General features: G+C 40.6%; 1 protein-coding gene across 1 annotated transcript in view; it reads left to right on the forward strand.

Annotated features, from left to right (window-relative positions):
- Positions 1 to 748: 748 nt before the first annotated feature.
- The window catches only part of LRP1B (LDL receptor related protein 1B), a 2,110,020-nt gene continuing 2,092,539 nt past the window's right edge, over positions 749 to 18,229 (forward strand). The window contains exon 1 of the mRNA XM_077447755.1: positions 749 to 1,026. Coding sequence (XP_077303881.1) covers positions 945 to 1,026 — 82 coding nt within the window. The 5' untranslated portion in view covers positions 749 to 944. The remainder of the gene's footprint in view (positions 1,027 to 18,229) is intronic.

Consider the following 18,229-nt stretch of genomic DNA (forward strand, 5'->3'; position numbering starts at 1 on the left):
TACCCGACACAATCCTGCCTTCTGCTCGTCTGACATAAGGGGGCATCATTTATGCTCGACGAGGGTCCTGCTAGACTTCAGATCCAGAGCAATCCATGAATCACTCTTTGTGGATACTGTTCATTTACTGGTTAATGCTGAATCATCTATTATGTTGCTCCGGTTCCCTTCCCAAAAGCTTATTAATCCCTCAGCCCACCAAGCACAGTCAGAGGCAGCTAGATGGCAAGCAACCCCCCCACCCCCACCCTTCCCCCCACCCTCTGCTTTTTCTATAGCTAATTACAGAGCTGCTTTTTTTTTTGCATTTGCATTTGCACCAAATCCCTTTGCAAGAGGACCGTTTGGCTAAAATAGCATCTGACGGGAAAAAAAAAAAAAGTGTGATATATCCAATGCCATTATTAAATGACCAGATAGAAAACATCTTCTTTTTTTTTTTTTCTTTTGCTGTAGATGGATGAGAAGTGACACAGGAGGAGGAAGCAGAAGAACAGAATTGTTCTATGCAGTCTTTTTAGGCTGATGTGCATCCCTCCTTGTGTGTTCAAATAGCTCTTTAGCTATTGATGGGGGTGATTTATGGCCAAGGATTGGGGTGTATGTGTTAGATTGTGTGATTAATCAGAAGATCCAATCCTACTGGCATCTCTTCTCTTCTCTCCCTTCTCTCATTTTCTCTCTGCCCCTCTCTTGTGATGTAACATCAGACGTGTATTCTGCATTGAGGAGTCAAGACACACAGGCAGCTCGCACACACATACACACCTACAAGTCCTGCTGGAAGCAGGAGGGGGGGGGGAAAGCAGGCAGGCTGGCTTGCTTTAGCAGAAGAATTTCCATTGACATTTGTAAATTACACTAGACTCCAAGCTCGCTGAGTGTTGTGTGCAACCAGGCAGTCATCAGCAGTCTCTTTTCAATCCTTTTTTTTGCCTGCAACAATGTCTGAGTTCTTCCTAGCCTTGGTGGCTCTATCAGGATTACTGCCTATTGCCAAGGTGCTGAGTCTGGGTGCTGATGCAGGTAAGAAGTCTCTATCCCTTGACACAACTTCAAAGTTATCTTTGTAGCTTCTTAGGATGGGGCTGATGCTCTTCAAAAAGGAGTGTGGTTATTATTATTATTATTATTATTATTTTAATGTTTGCTATGCTTTGTGATGCTTAGGCAGTAAGAAAAGTCGAGTATTTAAAGAAGGGGCTACCGGGTGCTGCAAGATGCTTAGCGGTTAGAAACCTAAGGGTCTTAAATATGGACATTTAGGGATGCTTGGCTGATGTTGGCTTGGTTTCGGTTCACTGGAGACAGAAGGAATTTCAATCAGAAGCTGACTTATCAATCTTCTTACCTGGGCTTGCTGTAGTGCTATGATAGGTTTCACATGTAGATGGTAGCAAGTACCAAGGAAAAGGTTTTTTTTTATAGCACATTATGGTCTGAGGCTTTATAGTTTTGTTCTGCAGAAACAACAATGCCTTATGAACTTGTGTCCTCCTGATATCTCTCTCTCTCTCTCTCTCTCTCTCTCTCGCTCAAGCGTCTGTATTTGTAGAGGATGAAAAAAGCTCCCCTTTTTTTTTTTAGACTGTGATTTTAGCTATGGATCTTTTAAGAAAACCAATGCCAATCAATAAGCTGTCAACATAGCGGCAACAGAGAGCTGTGCTGCTGTAATAACTGTGTTAGATTTGGAACTTTTGCTGCCCTCCATGCGGAGGCAACTGCAGGCATTTAAGAATGGTAGCGAGGTTCTGAGTTATAAAACATGATTTTGTCTTCTTTCTTCTTTTTCTTCCAAGTTGATCTGATGAAATGGCCGGGTGAGGTTTATCGTTTTTGGCAGGGGATGAGTTACAAGCCTGGCTCAGGGCATATTTTTACCCTACAGAAAAGAAAAAAAAAGAATAAAAGGATATTTAATGTATTAATGCATGCATGTCTAATGTGTTCAGTGGCATATGCTACACCTTATGGTAAAACATACGGGGAGGTTTTTTGACAGTGCAGCCTCGCTAACCAAATTCTTAACTTGTCCATTAATATGCATTATTTCAACTTGGAAAAATCCCTTTCGGGATTCGGTAATCCGAAAAATGAAAATGCAGTATGTAAAATAGACTCATGATGGCAAGGGCTCTTGTATCATATTGTGACTCCATGTATAGCATGTATCATTACATTATAAGGGTTTAAATATTTAGAGAGTGTACAGACTGGTGAGGTTACCCTCCCTTTCATTAACCAATCAAATTTCATATTAGCGCCATTGGAACAATTAAATATGATTTCTGCTTGGTTGCCCTTGCTTGGTTCCTATTTACCTTATTAATTGGGTGCTATGAGGATATGAGTGACATGTGTTGTCCTTAGAGACCTCGTGGTCTGCCTTTGAAAGATCTCATTGCCTTATATTGCCGGATTTACAAATCTGCCATAACTCCATCCGTCAGCATCTCTAAGAACATCACACACGCTTTATATTCAAACTGCTACGAGTGACTAACTATCAGTGGTATTGCCTTATGCAGAACTGCCTATCCAAGTATTAAAACAATCTACGGTGTAATGGTGCATATCATTGCATGGCCTGTTTGAAAGGAATTTGTCCAAAATTCAGATAGCCTTTTAATAGAATCCTCCTCATTATCTCACACTGTCCTTTTCTCATTAAGAGACTGTATGGACACAGAGACGTCTAATGCCTCATTCAGCGTGCACCATATGGCATTTGGGTTCTTTAGGCGACATTGTTATGTTTCTGTCACCCGGGGTCCAAGCACATTGCTGCTCCAAGTAATATCGGAGCATTTGTCAGAGGAAGATAGGTTACCAAGGTGATTTGTACAAATGTCTCGCAGAAGAGCTTCTAAGTTGCCTTCTGCGGTTCACCAGATTAGTTAATACCTTCTTGTTAGTTTGCCGGCTAAATAAAACCATCTCTAAATATATTTCTCGCAACTCAACTTGCTTGGAAATGATCCCGGGGAATCGTGCTTTATATATTTATGCTGCTTTGCAGAAAGTTCCATGAGTCATTTATCAGTTGATAAAGTCTGCTTTGTTTGGGGCACGTTAGACGTAAAAAAAAAAAAAATACACATCGCCCTCAGTGTCGGAACGTGGTTAGACACAGGTGTGACTTCTCCACATAAATTAATATAATTAAAAGGTAAACCGGAATGAGTCTATTTTACATCTCTACAGCGCTTGGCCCAAGATTAATGAGTCCTTTGGAGTCATATGGCACTTTGAAAAATATGCTCTTCAGTGTTGGCGTTTTCATTCAGGGGCTGTGATCTTTGCATGGCAATTAGTTTGTGAACAGAATGTCAATGGAAATGTATTCAAATATCCCAGACATCTCAATACCTCACCAGTGAGCGCAAGTGGGAATTAAGCTATGCTGTATCATGGATGTTATTGCAACACAAGGGTCAAGCTTGGTCTTTAATTGTGACTATGGGTCATGTGGTGTGGTCTTTGCCTAAAACACGGTGTTGAAATATATTGGATCCACCAGCCCTCCCAAGAGTTACCACTGGAGGCCAACCAATTTTAATGCGAGATACCGTTATTGTGTTATCATTGTACTGTTAAATTATAATACATTGAATTATAATACATTTATAAAAAGGTCCTTGATTTAAACCCTTAACTAAAAATTAAAGAGGTTCATTGTTGACAAGGTTCAAGTTTGTTCTTTAACTGTAAATATGGGTCATGGGTCATTACCTAAAACTTGGTGTTGAAATATATTGGACCCACCAGTCCTCCTAAGAGTTACCACTGGAGACAACACAAGATAATATTATTGTGTTATCACTGTACTGAGTTCCCTTGTTAAATTATAATGCATTTTTAACCCTTAACCCTTTAACCCTTAACTAAAAATAAAGGAGGTTCATTGCTGATAGTTCAATGTAATAAAATCCAAATGTTCAAGTGTTAAAACAAGCGCAATAAAAGCTTTTTGCTTATGCTTTTATGCACATGTTAACTTTTGGCACATAGCCATAGCATAAAAAGTTTCCCCTGGCTTTTCTTTATAGCAAAATGTTTGCTGAAATGAGCAGTGAGAGGGACAAACTCAGAAAGAACAGACTGCATCCTATCTGATCTCATTTCCGTTTACACTGTTGGTTGCTCTCTCTGTGTGACTTACTTACTTCTGCTTATCTCTTAAGGTGATTGTAGCCATATTAATGCACAATTGTGACAATAGTACTGTTAGAGATTATTAGGCCTGGGGCAAGGAGTGGGTAGAAGGGGTGGCTGCCCTTGGCACAATGGTTTTATTGTAGGGATGCGGGTGCCTTTCTTCTGTTACAAGGCTGACAGGAGTAGTGGCAGCTGCAGTGTTGGTTGCCCTCTCTGTGTGATTTACTTCCTTCTGCCTTTCCCTTAATCTCTTAAGGTGATTGTAGCTGTATTAGTGCACAATTGTGACAACACAGATGAATACTGTATTGATAATCATGGCAAGGGGTGGGTGGGAGGGGTGGCCCGCCTTGTGCCCAATGGTTTATTGTAGTGATGGGGTGCCTTCCTTCTGTTACAAGGCTGACAGGAGTAGTGGCAGCGGCAGTGATTTTGACAAGCGAGTGACTGCTGAGTGTAGGATCTCCCAAACTTGCACATCATGTGGGGTGCACAGTTTGGCACCTTTGCCCTGGGCACTGGATGACCTTGTCCTGGCACTGGTGATAATATTTGTATTTGCTCTAACCATTACATTTTCAGCACAAGCTTTCAAAGCCTACCCCCATTTGTTTAAGGTCTTCAAAGGCAAGTTCTGCTGGGACCTTAGAAGAAGGGGATAGTTCAGAAAATTGAACTTTTAGTTAGTATAAAAAAAAAGGATCAACTGTGTTGCTACCTTCATCTCTTACAAGGTAGTCCTGCTGTAGGCAAAGATAGCAAGTTGTGAGGGTAGTGATTGACAGGTATGAAGAGCTGCAGAAACATAGACAAGTGGAGGTGGTATATGCCCTCTTTAGATGTAATCAAGTTCTCTCTAATGAATTGGAGGACAAGCTGTGAAGGATCTACTTCTTTAAGAAGAAACTATCCAAGTACAGTCAACTTGTGTTGCAATGATAAAATCTTAGCAAGCCTTCCATTGCTATCGTATGTGTGGATCTTCCAGTAGATGCTGTGGGGAGTACGTTATGGAATGGGGACATCAGCTTTTTGGGATTTGGACAGCTTCTCACTTGTGCTTGAGGTTTTGTTTTTTTCCTGTGTTAACTTGATTTCATTAAAGCAGACTTTTCTGTATAAAGAGATTTACAATTTAACATCTAAAATCCTGCATTGAAACTGGTTTTAATCACTTTAAAATGTACTGTTTAATTATTTTCTTGCAGATTCGTATGTTAAGTACTGAATATGTATGGTTGAAAAGGAAACATATTAAACGTTGTTTTACATTTCTAATTGGCATGGCGCTACCCTATAATTGTATATGTCAAAACTAGAATGTTCTAATGATTTATTACTGCATGGCTCTGAAATAATTATTAATGTAATGCTTTGCAAAGGGGCAGACTTATTGAATGGATGGATTCTCTTAGTGATGTTATGTCCTCTGTTTCTACCAACTGCACAACGACCGATATATTTGAGGAAAACAAAAAAATAATTGGGTTCTTTTTTTTTCTTCTGATCTCTCCTGCTTATCCATCGCACAATTGCAGTGTGCTAATAAATCTTGCTGTATCTATGTGTTATTTTAGTTCCCACCACTAGGGGTCTACTTGTAATGAGACAATCTTGCTTTCTGCATCATTAGTTTGTTTAGTATTTGTAATAATAGAGATTCTTTTTTTTAACATTTGCAATATTGTTTAAAAGGACATTGTGGGCTTTGCTAATTATTCATTTATATAATATAAAACCATATTACATAGATCTATACTTATCATAGGTGTTTCTCTATAAACTCTATATGTGGCAAATAAGGTTGCTGCAAACAAAATACAGATGAAATGCATTTCAACTCTTTCAGTATGAACTACCCTTCTCATCATCTGCAATAAAGTATGCACAATAAGCATGCAAGACTGCATCTAATTTGGCAAAAATCCTCACTAAAGCATTTTAAAGTAAAAAAAAAAATAATAATAATAAATAAATCATCAGGGCTTGTACCATTCTATCTATCTATCTATCTATCTATCTATCTATCTATCTATCTATCTATCTATCTATCTATCTATCTATCTATCTATCTATCTATCTATCTATCAAAAACAGTGTTTTTGAACAAACGTAGTATCGTTATCTAAATCAGAAAGTATTGCCTCTATAGGTTAGTGAAATAAGGGGAAGTGGGTACCATCATCCTGAAATAATGTAAAGGGAAAAGGAGGGGGGATTGGACAAGGGCTACTCCAAAGATTGCCCTCAATCACCTATGGTGAAAAGAACCATCAGGGTACCCAATTATACAATAGAACATTGATAAAAAAATAGCATTTATTACAAAATATACAAAAAATATACATAAATTAAAACTAAGCAGTTGTTTCATAGTTAGTAAGGTTGAATAAAGACACCAGTCCATCCAGTTCAACCTCAGGGAGTGTCTACAATTGTCCCTATCCCTGTACATTGCACACTCACATTGGTCCCTACCCTCAAGGAGCTCACAATCCAAGATCCCCATTCATATACTAGGGCCAATTTTGGACAGAAGCCAATTAACCTACCTGCATGTCTTTGGATTGTAGGAGGAAACCAGAGTACCCGGAGGAAACCCACACAGGCACAGGGAGAACATGCAAACTCCAAGCAGGTAGTGTTGTGGTTGGGATTCGAACCAGCGACCCTTCTTACTGCTAGGTGAGAGTGCGAACCACTACACCACTGTGCCACCGTTGCAAAAGTCCACATGACGATAACAATAAGATTAAAAATTATTACTACAGAACCCCCACAGATGTGTAGAGGCACAATGAGGTAGGTATAGACGTGGACCTCAACAAGTTTTGCGGCCAATGCCGCTTCCTCAGGAGGCATCAACCAAAACATCTATAAAAGATATAATTGTGAGGTTACAATAACAAGAAAGCCAAAATACAGCTAAGTTGCCAAGGGCATATTTGTATTGGAGTATTAAATATAAACCAGCACGGCTCACCAATGAAGGCCCATGAGGGGGTGACGGCATAGAATGAGACACCCCTGGGGGCGGATGCTGTTTTTTTTTTTCTTGGGAAGGACTAAAAATATAGACAAAGTATAAATTAATATCATGTGGGTTTCAATACAAAGCTTTCACAAGGGGAAAGGGAGATCGAAATATGAAGGAATGGGGAAAAGAGAAAAGGGGGAAAAGGAAAGAAGTGAAGAAAAAAAACGTAAAATGGGAGGGGGGGGGGACTACAGAAGAAGAAGAGGGAAAAAAAGGGGGGAATGAGGAAGGATGGGGAAGGGTGAGACGTAAGGGGGAAGAGGATGTACAGTGTAAAGGAAGAGAAGCAAGGAGAGGAAAGGAAAAAGAGAAAGAAATAAGGATGATCAAGACGAAAAGAGAAAAAGAAAAAGTCTAAGCAGTCCCTTTAAAAATCAAATTATATTCCGACCTGCTGTACTAAGCTGTAAAATATTATGTGTAAAATGAATTGTGGGTATTCAGTAACTGAAATTCTTAGATTGTATATCTCAGTTAAGGTCTGCTGACATTTGTGTATCCTTTATGGATCAGGGAACATAAAAAAGCAAGTTACCTTTGCATAAAAGAAATAGTAAAACCATGAAGAAATGTGAACTAAAATGTTACTACAGCTCTACAGAAACTGAGATATTTGGCCCCGCATGTGCATAGATATTAAAGCTGAACTTTGGAATAAGTAAATATGATCCAAATACAAGAGTCACATGTATTCTTCCTTGCATCTGAGTGTACGTTGTGTATTTCTTCCAGATCTGTGCAATAATCCAGTGTGAGATTTTTCCTTTGTATATGAGCTTCCTGTAATAAAGACCTCTCACTGCAGCTCTCTCTCCTTGTGCAGGGGGACTGGTCTTGTCTCCGCCCCCTCCTGTAGTTTTCTGCAGACAGACTGTAGTGGGTGGAGTCTGCTGACTCCCTTCCACATCTCTGCTGTCTGCACAGACTATGTACAGCACATTGATGATCTTACCACTACATATACAATGTAATAATTGGGTTTGCAAAGACATGTAGATTTATACCACTTTAAAACTGCTCCTGTTGTCTTTCATTGGTATTAAGACAAGGAAAATAAGCTGTGACCAAAATTCAGGACCAGATAATAAAAAAAAAAAAAAAAAAAAATATATATATTTTCAGGGGGGACTTGGTGGAACTCAGTTCCGCCACCTTTGCCTCAGACCCTTTGGTGCCTGCTCATCACAGTCACTTGTAAACACAGAAGTCCGGTTTCTGTGCTTACAAGTGACAGCTCTGCGCTCTGTGTTTAACCTCCCTGAACTCTGCATGTAATGCAATCCTGATATTCAATGCCCCTTTAAGACCCTCCTACTGTTTGTGAAATATGACCACACCCACCATTTGATGTGATTTGGAGGGTGTGTGTGGGGGGAGGGGTTTAGGGGTCGTGGTTGAGTTGCAGCACCTATTGTTTGAGAAAAAAGCCCTGTTTTATTCATATATATATATATATATATATATATATATATATATATATATATATATATATATATATATACACACACACACACACACACACACACACACACACACACACACACTATCTCCTATCACATTATGAAAATGACACTTTGCTATAATGTAAAGTAGTGAGTGTACAGCTTTTATAACAGTGTACATTTGATGTTCCCTCACAATAACTCAACACACAGCCATTAATATCTAAACCACTGGCAACAAAAGTGAGTACACCCCTAAGTGAAAATGTCCAAATTGGGCCCTAAGTGTCAATATTTTGGGTGGCCACCATTATTTTTCAGCACGGCCTTAATCCTCTTAGGCATGGTGTTCACCAGAGCTTCACAGGTTTCCACTGGAGTCCTCTTCCACTCCTCCATGACGACATCACGGAGCTGGTGGATGTTAGACACCGTGCGCTCCTCCACCTTCCATTTCCCTTCCACAGATGCTCGATAAGGTTTAGGTCTGAGCTTCATCAAAAGTTGACAATAAAAATGCTGCTGTTTTTGATCTCCCTCCTCTGCAAGACCCGGGTGTGCCTCTAAACCAGACTTGGATTTATATGGATTTCTTTGTGACTTCAAACATAGAGTGTCGTGGCTACTCTTCGAATTATGTATACTGTATATATTCCATGTAGTTGGAACAGCAACCCTCCCTGTAACCCTGAACCTGACACTAAATTCTCCCTGTAATAATGCAAATCCTCAATATATAATCCCAATGCTAACCCTCCCTGTAATCCCAACACGAACCCTCCCTGTAATCCCAACACGAACCCTCCCTGTAATCCCAACACGAACCCTCCCTGTAATCCCAACACAAACCCTCCCTGTAATCCCAAATCGAACCCTCCCTGTAATCCCAAATCGAACCCTCCCTGTAATCCCAAATCGAACTCTCCCTGTAATCCCAACAAGAACCCCCCCTGTAATCCCAACATGAACACTCCTCATAATCCCAACACGAACACTCCTCGTAATCCCAACACGAACACTCCTCGTAATCCCAACACGAACACTCCTCGTAATCCCAACACGAACACTCCTCGTAATCCCAACACAAACCCTCCCTGTAATCCCAAATCGAACTCTCCCTGTAATCCCAACACGAACACTCCTTGTAATCCCAACACGAACACTCCTTGTAATCCCAACACGAACACTCCTTGTAATCTCAACACGAACCCTCCTTGTAATCCCAACATGAACCCTTCCTGTAATTCCAACATGAACCCGTCCTGTAATTCCAACATGAACATTCCCTGTAATCCCAACATGAACCCTCCCTGTAATCACAACATGAACCCTCCCTGTAACCCCAGCATGAACCTTCCCTGTAATCCCAATACAAACCCTCCTTGTAACCCCAACATGAACCCTCCTTGTAACCCCAACATGAACCCTCCCTGTAACCCCAACATGAACCCTCCCTGTAATTCCAACACAAACCCTCCCTGTAATCCCAACACAAACCCTCCCTGTAATCCCAACACAAACCCTTCCTGTAATCCCAACACAAACCCTCCCTGTAATCCCAACACGAACCCTCCCTGTAACCCCAACATGAACCCTCCCTGTAATCCCAACATGAACCCTCCCTGTAATCCCAACATGATCCCTCCCTGTAATCCCAACATGAACACCTAAAGGTACAGATTCCGGACAGTAAACCACAGTGGTTTACTGTCTGGCCACTGTCCATTGAGGCTGTAGTGAGCCAGGATTAGGGGGCGGTGTTATGCACGATTCAGCACATCACACCTTTCCGTTTGTTCTTTTTACACTCAACTTTATTTGAAGTGTACAAAAGTGATACTTCATTCACTGCGCTGTTGTACAGTGACAGTGACACGTCCACTCCAGTGTGCTGTGAAAAATGCAGAATCTCTGCGTTTTATTGCAGATCACTGCAGCACAGCTCTGGGCTGCATTTCCCTGTGATGAGGACACACAGAAAACAATTGTTGTAGTGGTGACTGGTGCTTTACGGTGTGGAAACATTTTGGTCACTGAACTAGTGTGAATTGGCTCTACACCCTAACTATACGTTTTGGTATAGTGCATTTCCTACACATAGGGCAGCCCATTAAAATAAAGGGGCCTTCATAAAACATAAGGGAATGCATGGAAAGGCACACACATGTTGTACCTGGATGGTGTGAATGGGAACTTGCTCTAACTCACCTTTTTAGGGCTAGTTCACACTAGAATCCAATGCGGCAAAGTAGCATTCTTGCTCCACAATCCAATCGCACTGCCCTTACGATCTGCTGCTAGGGTCAGCGCAAAGTTAACAACACCCTAAAAGCAGTGTATTTGCTTGCAACGACCCCCACCAGATCGCTTGGTACAAAAGTAGCATGTGATGTGGTTGCCGTGCGTTTAAAAAAAGTAATGCATGCACTAATTTTGGTAGGGTGCAGTACAATTTCAGCCAATTCAAAATGAATAGGGTTGAAATCACACTGCACATATTTGAATGTGAATCACACAGGAACCCCTTGTGCAATTCACATGCAGTTCCTAGTGATAATGGGCCCCTAATCCTAACAATAGATGCTCCCTGTAATCCAAAACTAACCCTCACATTCACACTAACACCTCCTTGCAATTCTAATGCCCTGTAGACACGGTCGGACATTCCGACGACAAAATATTTTTTTTCCAACGGATTTTGCCCCAAACTTGTCTTGCATACACATGGTCGCACAAAGTTGTTGAAAAATTAGATCGTTCAGAACGAGGTGATATACAAAACGTACGATGGGACTATAAAGAGGCCAGTAGCCAATAGCTTTTGTCTCGTAATTTATTCTGAGCATGCGTGGCACGTCGGAATTGTCTACACACGATCGGAATTTAAACGATCGGATTTTGTTGTCGGAAAATTTTAGAACAAGATCTCAAACTTTGTGTGTCAGAAATTCTGATGGAAAAAGTCAGATGGAGCCCACACACAATCGGAATTCTGATCGTGTGTACATAAGTCCGACACACAAAAGTAGATGCATGCTTGGAATCAAGCACTGGCTATTGAACTTAATTTTTCTTGGCCCGTCGTACATGTTGTACATCACCACGTTCTTGACGTTTGGAATTTCCAACAACATTTGTGTGACCTTGTGTATACAAGACAAGTTTGAGCCAACATCCTTCGGGAAAAAAATCCACGATTTTGTTGTCGGAAAATCCTATTGTGTGTTAAGGGCATTATGCCGCGTAAACACGCGGTTAGAATTTCCGACAGCATTTGTGTGACAGTGTGTATGCAAGACAAGTTTGAGCCAACATATGTCGGAAAAAAATTAACGGTTTTGTGGTCGGAATGTCTGATCATGTGTGCGGAGCATAACACTGACTTTCTCTAATGCAAGCCTAACCTCTTGCCTGCATACTCACCTCTGCTGTGTTGGAATCCTTTGTGCCAAAGCTTACCCTTCCTGTGTTGAGATAAAAAAAAAAAATATATATATATATATATATATATATATATATATATATATATATATATGTGTATGTGTGTGTGTGTGTATATATATATATATATATATATATATATATATATATATATATATATATATATATATATATATATATATATATACATTGTGACAGTTGCTTCTAAGTTAAGAAATACATTGAAATAAACACAGAGAGATCAGTACATATGTTACAATAACAATCTGTTCTGAACCGTGATGAATTTGTAAAGTCTGGATGTCTTCGGATGTGAAGTTCTGTGTAAAATAAAGCAAAAATGTATTTGGAGTTGCTCACAAAAAAAAATAAAAAATAAGACCAAACATAACACAGTACCCTGCCCATACATTCATTAGTTCTGTAGCCTTTTCAGCTATATAAAATACAGCGAAAGTGTAGCCTTACAGCTACTAGTGAACTAGCGGTCCCAGCAGAGCTCCTGGCACAAAGCACACAATGCGTGCCTTGCCGGACGCTTGTCTTTAGTACGAAAATACCGTCTCATTTGGAGCATAGGAAGATGTCAGGTCTGGCCAAGTGAGAGAAGAAATGTTGACATAGGATTCAAACCAGCATTAGGCAAGGGAATTGGCTGGGCTATGCAGTGATTCATTGCACTGCCTGTAGGGTTATTGTAAACATACTAGACAGTGGGACTTTGATGTTCTGACTCTTGCTCGGTATGATTAATGCTTGTGTGTATTTTTGGGAGATTGTGCCAGGACAATTTTGAGGCATCAGTGCACCTTGGGCTTAAAAAAATAAAATATAGACAATGGGCTACACTGTTTTCTGTAGGTCTGGAAAGCAATTGTAACCTTGTAAAAATTAAAATACTTTAAGGGTAGCTGAAATGTTTAATAAACCACCACCCTCTGATCTTCGACATCTAAAATGTGTTTGTACATATGAGCCACCAATGAAGACAACAATCTATCTCAGTGCCGTACATGCCCCCTGGGGGTGCCTGCTTTTAATTTCAGAGGCCAGGGTAGGTACTTAGATAAAATGAGAGGTATACGTTAACTGCATTAAACCCAACTACAACCAACAATGTTATTTTAGTTTTGAACTGAATGGGGGAACTCTAGAGCCTCTGTTAAGGCTCTATTGCTTTAAGGGGAGGGGGGGGGTGGAATCCTTTTGATGGGTGTCCTAGGAGAACAAAAAATGGCATACCTTTCAATTAGGAATTGAAGATGGAGTATCAGGTGATGTAGGGTTTGCCCTGAAATCTGCCTGTTCACACTTTAGTGAACAGGTGAACTAAATGGCCTGTCCATCTGCCCTCTGTCTATGCCTGAAGGCATTCATTATGAGGCACTGGTCCTCCTCAACATAGGGAACCCCCCAGCAAGGCATCTTCTCATGTTGAGGGCATGTGGCTTGGTATGGTTCAGGGGGGGGGGGGGCACATGCTCGCTGTCCTTCCCCACCCTTTCCTCCTGTGGCCAGCCAGGGTACTTCAACATGGTCAGGGCTGGTGCTACCACTAGGCAAACTAGGCAGCCGCCTAGGGCACACTGCTGCCTAGGGCGCCCGGCCACTGTTGTTTCTACACTCTTCTCTCTGCAGCAAGCAACTAAGTCTCAGAATCAGCAGGCAGCCACCGCTCCTTTTGCACATAGTGTCAGAGGTGCAGCAGTGGCAAAGGACTGCGTCTGTGTCCCAACTCCAGAATGAATGGAAGCAAGCAAACATTCATTGATGGGCACTGGTAGGCTACATTTGATGGGTACTTCATTAAAAAGGTGGGGTATACATGGACAGGGCAAAGGTGGTGGAGTCAGTCAGGGGTGGAGCCAATGAGGGGGGGCAAAATAAGTCTTTGCCTGGGGTGTCAAAAATCCTTGCACCAGCCCTGAACGTGGTGCAAGGAACATTTGCATTTTCTGTTTTTTTTTTTTTTTTTTAACTGTCCGCCGAACATCCCTTGAATTAAATTCAGGCACATTGTGCTTATCACTACACCCAACGTTGTTAACGAAGAGGAACACCTCTTCATTAAGTAGGCAGAAGACACAAACCATGAAGAATTAATGTGCAAAAAAAGTTGTTGGTAGAACCAACAAGTGCTTTTTTCACCATTGTCATGCCTACCTCTAGCATTGGTCTTCAGGCACTATAGCTTATAGCTGTCTCTGTATTCTTCACCTATAGCAGCTCTCTTTCCCATAAGGCAAGCAGGCCTACTGCTACTCAGTTGCCCCCAGGTCTTATAAACAATGCTATAGTGCCTGGCTACCATGCTGGGGCAAATGTGAGCTAAGCTCAACAAACAAGTGCTTGCAGTTGGCAGACTGGCAGAGTTGTCCAATGGCAGTCTGGGTTCAAGGTAGGTTAGAGAGTAGTCAGGATCAAATCCATGATGAAAAGGCAGGCAGAGTTCAGAGAGTAGTCCAAAGTCAAATCTGAAGTTGATAACAAGGAAATCCAAACTAGCAGGCAGGGATGGGATCATTCAAATGTCAAGGCATGGGAACAAGGCAGGCAAACAGGGAGCTTGAATGTTGAAAACAGTATAACAGCATGACGCTAAGGGTTTGGCAGGGTTAAATCAGGTTTGGTCTCCATTCAGAGCTTGTGTCTACGCCAATCACCCTGCAGGTGTACAGTCAAACAGGGATGCAGCTTAGCCAAAACCAGGATGCTGGAATGAGACCAGGAACTGCCAAGGAACAGGAGCGATACACACTCCTGACAATCACAATTTTTATTTTGGCTTTTAAAAATCACAAAGGCAATCATTTAGAGGTTGGAGGAAAGGTTTAGTGTCCTATAACACTTTTTGTAGTTAGTTATTTCCTTTTATAGAGCAGTCTATACAGGAACCAAAATTAGAAAATAGGGCCAGAGAACATGGGCCTTTAACTTCTTCTTGTCCAGGTGGACAGACAGAAAAGGACATAAGGAAAAAATCTCTCCAGTGGAAAAAGACAGCAATAAGACCTTCCTTACTCCATGGATTACTTAATCCACGACTAAAAAAAAAAAAAATTATGATTAGAGTTGAATTTTAACGGCCTCTAATGTTGTAAGTCATTTTAGGTTTCTTAGAAATGTCCTACATCATCTTTCATTGGTATTATGGCACAGGAAGCTACCTTTACATGGGATTTTTTTTCCCAAGGACAAAAAAAAAGAAACTATTTTCAGTTCAGGTACAACAACCACTGACAATATATTTTAATAAAGTATCCATCCTAGTAAACAATATGTCATCTATATTCACTTCCACATGGACAGATTTGGATTGATCAATGTACTTCTGCACTGTGTGTGGGGGAGGGAAGGTGAGGGCAATGGATGCATACAGGTACAGATCTGATATGCCTCAATTCTTCATCTCGCCTAATCAGTATAGGATCCAAGAACCGTTATCGAAGGGGAATTGTTGGCTCCTACACATTGCTGAAAGGCAAGGCAGGGCAAAGACATGACAAAGGTTCTTAACAGTGCTCATTATCTGTTTTGTTCTTTTGTGTCCAGTACATACAGGGTTTTGAATTATTCACTGAACCCCATGAGAAATGTTCAAATGTTGCTTGTTGTCATGTGGTTGGTTGTTAATCGGTTAATTGCCTTCAAACTGCTCTTCCAGCTACATTACAATGACATTAAATTATGACCCTGCATTACTCCCAGTGGGACTATAAAATACGCCCAAAAAATAATCTTGTCATGTCAATATTTTTCTTAAACGTTGAGTGGTGTTTTAATGGCAGTTCAATATTGTCAATGACTTTTAATTTATCGCACCCTCTTAATGTAATCATAACATATAACCTGACCTTAATTCTAATGGTAACAGTAACCCAAAGACCCTTTATCCAAATTCAAAGCTAGATAGAAAATTACTTAGAACCCCAAACATTATACATGTGTGTGTGTGTGTGTGTGTGTGTGTATATATATATATATATATATATATTTATTTAGCAAGGTGGTCATTGTAATATTTTATGTCACGTGGTATTTGCACAGAGGTCTTTCAAATGCTTTGTTTAGAAAAATACCCTTCACTGAATAAAAAAAAAAAATGAAACAGTAAAGTTAGCCCAATTTTTTTTGTATATTGTGAAACAGGATGTTACGCCGAGTAAATAGATATCAAACATGCTGCGCAACAAACTATGGTACTTAAATATCTCCATAGGAGACGCTTTAAAAATGTTTAACAGTTACCAGGTTACAGAGGAGGTCTTTTGCTAGAATTATTGCTCACACTCTGACAATTGTGGCGATACCTCACATGTGTGATTTGAACACCGTTTACATTTTCGGGCGCAAGGCAATGCGTTTTGTTGCTCGAGCACGCTTTAAAATTATTATTTTTTTCATTTTTTTTAACACTGTCCCTTTTAAAAATCAAAAATCTGATCACTTTTATTATGTCACAAGGAATGTAAACATCCCTTGTGACAGTAATAGGTAGTGACATGTACTCTTTATGGAGGGATCGGGGGTCTAAAAGACCCCAAATCCCTCCTTTGCATTAAAGTGCACTTCAAATCACAAAAATCGACACTTCTGAATACTGTAATTTTTTTTTAAATTCGCGCCATTGGCAGACGAGTAAACCAGAAGTGACGTTGTGAACTCACTTCCAGTATTTTACATCAGAGATTCGATCAAAGCTGAATCCAGCTTTGTTCGGGTCTCAGCCTAGCCAGCGGACGTCCCGGATGGTGGCTCTGGTCTCCCGGTGGGACGGGAGGCCCGGGGAGAGCGGCGAAAGGTGGCGGGAGGGGGGATATCCCCTCCTGATGCCTGGGATAACTGCCAAGTGGCTGCCAAGTCAGATTGGCCATTATCATCAGATAGCCGATCACCCGCACTAAAAACAGTACTGGGGTAAAGCCTGCAGCTACAGGCTTCACCCCAATACATCCACTTCCTCCTACAGATGTACAGGTACAGGATAATTCCACCTTTTGAATAAAATAGCAAATAGAAATAAAATATTACAGCATATCCAATTGCAACAAAAGTCACCATGTGATTCTATGTTATTAAAAATGTACCCTTCCTTTTCAGTTGCTGGCATTTTTTGTAAAATCCAATATAACGTGGCAACCTGGAAGCATTTTGTTCAATGTTGATGTATGGAATGTCCCCAGAAATGTAATTTCTTGTGTGATCGGCTCACTGATTTTCCCAGAAGTCTGCACTAAGATACAAGTCAAATTTTAGGCATCTCCTGCAATTGGAATGACATTTTTGGTTAGATATTTTTTAACCTCCCTGGCGGTATTCCTGAGTCTGGCTCGGGGTGGAATTTCAGTACCACTAGCGGTAACCCCGAGCCAGACTCGGGATCACATTGCAGGATACAGGGAGAGTTATTAACCTTGTCTCCTGGATCCTGAGATGTCTCACCCGCTGTGTGTGCGAGCTGTCCTCCGCTCAATTCACACAGTGCCCGAGTGCCGCTGAGCTCCGTTCCCTGTGACATTACGACGCACGGGAGCAGAGATTGGTGCCAAATTCAAAAAAGTAAAAACACAAAACACATACAGTATACTGTAATCTTACAGATTACAGTACTGTATAAAAAAAAATACACATCCCCTTTATCCCTAGTGGTCTGTGCAGTGCCCTGCATGCACTTTTATATTAGAAATACAGTTTTTTTCTGCCTGGAATTTGGAGATTGTCCATAGCAACCAAAAAGTGTCCCTTTATGTCAAAAGTGATTTTAGACCAGCTATAAAACAGCGATAATAAATTAGAATCACTTGCAGAATTGAGCGATAGCGATTTGTTGGGAAATTTGTCATCAAACACTAAATCTATTGACAGCGACAATTCTGCAAATGAGCAAATTTCATTGGTTTTGGATTTGATTACATTATTGAATAATTTTTATTATTATTTGTTATAATTATTTATAGTTATTTATTATATTATAAACTTTATCATACCCAGGATGTCTACTAGACTCTGATTTGGACAGATTTAGGTGAGTTATTCCTAAGAGTTACAGGACTACAATATAAAACGCCAAATTTTCATGCAAAATAATTGTACCGCTTTCAGCACCTAAAATCAGAAATAATCGTACCGCCAGGGAGGTTAAAGATTA

This window comes from Lithobates pipiens, unplaced genomic scaffold (genome assembly GCF_037356315.1).
Source record: "Lithobates pipiens isolate NorthernLeopardFrog02 unplaced genomic scaffold, aLitPip1_a1.2 Scaffold_22, whole genome shotgun sequence".
NCBI classification, from domain to species: domain Eukaryota; kingdom Metazoa; phylum Chordata; class Amphibia; order Anura; family Ranidae; genus Lithobates; species Lithobates pipiens.